This window comes from Montipora capricornis, chromosome 13 (genome assembly GCF_036669925.1).
Source record: "Montipora capricornis isolate CH-2021 chromosome 13, ASM3666992v2, whole genome shotgun sequence".
NCBI classification, from domain to species: domain Eukaryota; kingdom Metazoa; phylum Cnidaria; class Anthozoa; order Scleractinia; family Acroporidae; genus Montipora; species Montipora capricornis.
In genome coordinates this window covers 45,173,395-45,178,394 of record NC_090895.1, presented here as the reverse complement: position 1 = coordinate 45,178,394, position 5,000 = coordinate 45,173,395, and the positions used below count along the sequence as shown (strand labels likewise).

Here is a 5,000-nt window from a genome sequence, read left to right as displayed (position 1 = left end):
TTATCCATCTCATAACGCGCCACGCCCGGGAAAGAAATTACAACTTCATGTTTTCAAAATAAATTTATTGATCTTGTGACTTTTTGTGGGTATAGTTAATCGCTAAGTTACTTATAGTTTGGGAACGATGTCTTTCATAGTCTGTTTCAACTCAATAAGGCATGTATTTTATCCATATGGTATTAGCAGGAGTCACAAAGCACCGTTCACTGTTTTAGCACCAAAAGCAGCGTAGATTCGTTAATCATGTCCTTCGCAGGCTACTTACTGTACGTTACTCCTTTAAACAATCGATACTCAAACATTACTTTGAGATAAACTTTACGATGAATTCCTTTTTGTCTCGGTAACAGATCCTGTGCAATCTTCTTGATCACTGTGGGTACGGATTATATATTTGTACCTCGAAAGATGTAAAGTTAAAGTGGAGTTAACGCTAAACAAGGTATGGAATGTGTTTGTTGCGTCAAGAAAGCAATTCGTAAGAACACATTACACTTCTCTTCTCTTGGATGCTTTACATTTCGTCGAAAATTCCCTCCCCCCCCCCCCCCCTTCCCAGAAATATTATAAATGTTATGTTAGAAATTCTTAAGTGTGCTGAAAAGGACAACCCAACAATGGAAACCATTCATTGAATTCATAGTTCAAGAAAGCAGTCCATTGCGCAACGCAATCACACATATAAATCCTCCAATTGGCAAATATTTTATTTGGCATTTATAATAACCATGCAGAGTAAAAACAATTAATCCTTACTCCTAAGGGTCAATTGGTCAAATCATAGTGAAATATACCTTTTAACAGTATCTTTACCTTTTAACAGTAACTTTTAACAGTATACACCCTTTTAACAGTATCATGTGAAATTTAATATAGATTCAAGAGATACACTAATTCCTTGTGCTTTTCTTCTTTTCCAAGATACTCCAATCCCTCCTATTTGCACGTAGTGCGTGCTACACTTACCAAATGCCATTACGTTACCGATGCCTTTCTACGGATTTGATCTCCAATGAACCACACTCATGTTTTGTATGTTTATGTAGTCAACAGTTTGGGATATGGCATCTGTTCCAGCACCAGCTCCATTTGTCTCGTCAAAGGAGACGACCAACTATGCCCGTCTGTGCCGGCTTCTAGTGGATATGGGAACCCAGGCCCTCAGAGACACCTTTGACACAATACACCCTCCAGCTACTCTTCACAAGATTTTGTTATCAGCTCGCCCTACGTTGCACTTTCTGAAAAAGAAAGTTTTGAATCCCACACAATGGGGAAAGCTGTACCCAACTCATCCTTCATCCGTGTCATCAGCCAGCTTTGATATTACACTTTTGATGGTACTGCTGAGAAATATATGCAGTCTCACTCCACCTGCGAGTACTGGAAGCTGGGACAAACTTCCTCTCCCTGGTGATAACAGTCCTGAAGCAAACATAGCGAGGATCAGGTTTTACAGAAACCAAGTTTATGCTCATGCAAGCCAAGCTTCTGTTGATGATGTAACATTCAATACATTATGGCAGGATATAAGTAATGCCCTACTTGCCCTTGGATCTGGAAGAACTTATTCCAGTGCAATCAGCCGCTTGAAGACTGAGTGCATGGATCCTGATGTTGAGGAGCACTATCGAAAGTTGCTGAAGGAGTGGAAGATAGATGATGAGAATACAAAGGAAAAGCTTGACAATTTAGAAGGTATTCCTGACCTTAAAAATGAGTGAGATATCTAATTGACCTTATAGTTGTGGATGGCTTTGTTTAAGTTTGGTTTCCAGTGGTTTATGGCTGGACTGCACAATTGCATTGCTTCTTTCAAAGATGTACTGGTCAAATTTCTCATACACATAGACTATGAAAATGAGCCTGATTTCTGTTTGTGCATAGTGACAGTTTGGGTCGTCTCATGAGAACTGAAAGGCTCTGGGTTCTTTTGATGCAAGAGGGTTGCGCCTGAAGCATCACACTGAATTACTGATGGTTTAGTCACACCATAAGGAGCTACATGTAGTATAAGTGCACATACAATAATAATTTCTTGACTCAGGCCATAGCTGCAGTATGGGAAGACAGCCAACGCTGTTTAGCGTTTTTTTTTTAGTTGTCTTCTATCAGACAGAGTTAAATATAGCTATTAGTGTCACTCCAAGGAAGGAAAGGGCTCAATACTAAGCCTAACCAGTAACAACCCAATGTCTATCTCATTATTGACTCATTTATCTTGCTTTTTGTTTGAATCCAGAAATGCTAAAGGAGTTGAAGTCAGTTGAATACAGCACCAAGGACATGATTGGAGAGGTACAAGGTGTGTTGATTAATTGAATAGAACAAGCTAATGTTTTCTTTGTTTAACGTGAGTCTTTTTAGCACGATTCTTTGTTAAAAACTCCACTATTTTCCATTGACTGTGATCTTTTTCCCTGGGTTGCATGGCTGTGAACACCCCCTACAGGCTCGCGCCTGCGGCACTCATGGTGGTGGCTACGCCACTTCTAAAACCTCCCTTTTTTTTTCTGATGGGTTTGGAATCTGTAAAAATGTCAATTGGTTTCTTTAAAATCACTTCTGTTTTTCTTCAGAAAGATCAGTGAGAAGAGACAATGTAGCTTCTACGCATAGTTTATACACATGAAATTTTTAAAGGGAAAACAAATAAATAGTTTTTACCACATTTGCCCCCATGTAAGATAATACGGATGGCACTTGAGGTGTTCTCCAATTAATATGTGCTGCACATTGATTGTGATGTCTTCATATTATTTTGCATGTAATCAGGCAGGTAAATGAAAGTGAAAGATGCAAGGAAAGGATGGGCAACAGCAAACAGCATTTATTTTTAATTTCCATCAACGTTTATTTGATACGCTATCAATTGAAAAGCAATTTACATAATTTTGGAAAATGCCTTGAAAATATGATAGTAAAACAGGAACAGGAACATTCAATTACTAGAAGGCAACATTTCGTCGCCATCTTTTTGATCCATGTGGTTCTTTCCATGGTACCTTGAAACACCATATTAATTATAATAGGAACAAAACTCACTGTGAAAAACTGTTCTAAAAATGATCGAAAATTGTTTAAAAATGTTGATACTGAGACTATGTTTTTGCTTTTTGAAGTTGTGTCTAGCAGTTTATGGCTGAGTGTGTCGCCCCTGTTTCTGATTTCATTTGTGTCTGACAAATCATCGCCCCTGTTTATGATTAACTTTGTGCCTGCAAAATCGATTTTTGACCCAGGTAATATGCTTTTCTATCAGATACATTTACTCAAGTGAGCCTATGATCTTCGCAGTTATGAACGCAATTTTTACAATTGCGTAAAGAAGCCTGAAAAATTCAGGACAGGGTTGAGGTCCTGAATTTTTCAGGCGTAAAGAAGTCCTGAATTTTTCAGGCTTCTTTACGCAATTGTAAAAATTGCGTTCATAACTGCGAAGATCATAGCTTCACTTGATTTCATATCCGCAGTTCATATGATTCATTTCATATACCATTTCATCATAGATACATTTACTGTAATTTTTGATTTTCAAAGTAAAAGGAATCGCTTTAAATATTCGAAAATTACTCGCCTTCAATTGCTATGTTGAACCTTCGATATCGATGCTCCTTGTGACTTTCTGCCTCGTGATTAAGTTACCCAGAACACCTCGCGAACTCGCTGAACAGTACCACTACCACCTTGCACGCCCTCTTAAGCAATACCGATACCACCTTGCGCACTTGGTTGAGCAAATCGAGATTGCTTTCCCTTACACAATCTCTATCAATTTACTAATAAATTTACATATTTCCCTTTTTACGCAGTGGGTTCTAGGTTGCCTCCTCGGGTTTTGGCCTCTGGGCCAAAACTCTGCGGGGGAAAGAAATTTCTCTGGGAGGTTAAAACATCATTAAATCTATCAAATTTTGTTGAGCGACAAATGGTGATACTGTGTTGTAAAGTCTATCCTTATAAAGGTGCATTTTCCTGATTTAGTATTGTAACTTGTTTGAGCCTTCTTAATTTTTTTCTAAGAAATGCTCATCACATGGAAGAGGGACACAAAAAACAAACTGGGAGAGATGGAAGGTAGGCTGGTAAATATTAAACTCAAAGGGAAATGCTTCCTACTATTGGAAAAGAATGTCTTTCTTTTCTCTATTTTTATTTTCGGGCAATTAAATTAATTTTATTAAAATGTCCTGTATTGCGATTTGTCTCGCCAACTGGCAGCCTCAGTTGTACTTATTATTGTTAACATTATAATTATTTTAGCGTCCTACTGACATCCCTTGCTCCTATGGTCCTCGAAAATTAATGCACATGTATATAAACCCTAAAAACTGCCGTTGTTGATACATAATTACAGTTATCTCCTACACAATTATTAAGAGCCCATTTGGTTTTTGTCCATTGCCACAAAAAGAACACGAATTTTTTGAGAAAAAAGTGCAACATCTTAAAGACGGTCTATTGTCACCTCAATGGTTATCCTATAACACAGGAGTGTATGCACAATGTATATATGTATCTGAAATAGAGGCCTACTTGGAAATCCTTGCCAACTATTGTTCTGTGTTAATTCTAAACATTCGAGTTACGCGTTTTCAAACGCGTTATAAGCTGTTGCGTAACGAAAAGCATTTCGACGAAGCAAAATTCAAGGAAGATCTGGGCGGTGTACCTTTTAGTACCTTCTTCGGCGTGGGGGAACCGAATGAGAAACTAGATATTTTTAATTCTCTCTTTAAATCCTGTCTTGACAGGCATGCTCTTCTGTGCAGGACAAAGATAACTCGGCCACCTGCTCCTTGGTTAAATGAAGAGGAAATAAGAAAACTGCAAACAGAACGGAATGAACTTAGACATTTAGCGCATCAGATCAACTCGCGGGCATATGGGAAAAATTTCGCGACGTGCGAAATAGAATAAGAGCAAAAATCAAAAGCGTTAAGCGTGCGTTTTTCGAGAAGGATTTGTCATCTAGTAAGCCAAAGGAACTGTGGAAC

General features: G+C 38.2%; 1 protein-coding gene across 1 annotated transcript in view; it reads left to right on the top strand.

Annotated features, from left to right (window-relative positions):
• Positions 1-5,000, top strand: part of LOC138030887 (uncharacterized) — a 15,072-nt gene that overhangs the window by 9,015 nt on the left and 1,057 nt on the right. Inside the window, exons 3-6 of the mRNA XM_068878748.1 lie at positions 354-445; positions 1,050-1,701; positions 2,246-2,308; positions 4,027-4,088. Of these exons, the coding sequence (XP_068734849.1) occupies positions 1,065-1,701; positions 2,246-2,308; positions 4,027-4,088 (762 nt within the window). The 5' untranslated portion in view covers positions 354-445; positions 1,050-1,064. The remainder of the gene's footprint in view (positions 1-353; positions 446-1,049; positions 1,702-2,245; positions 2,309-4,026; positions 4,089-5,000) is intronic.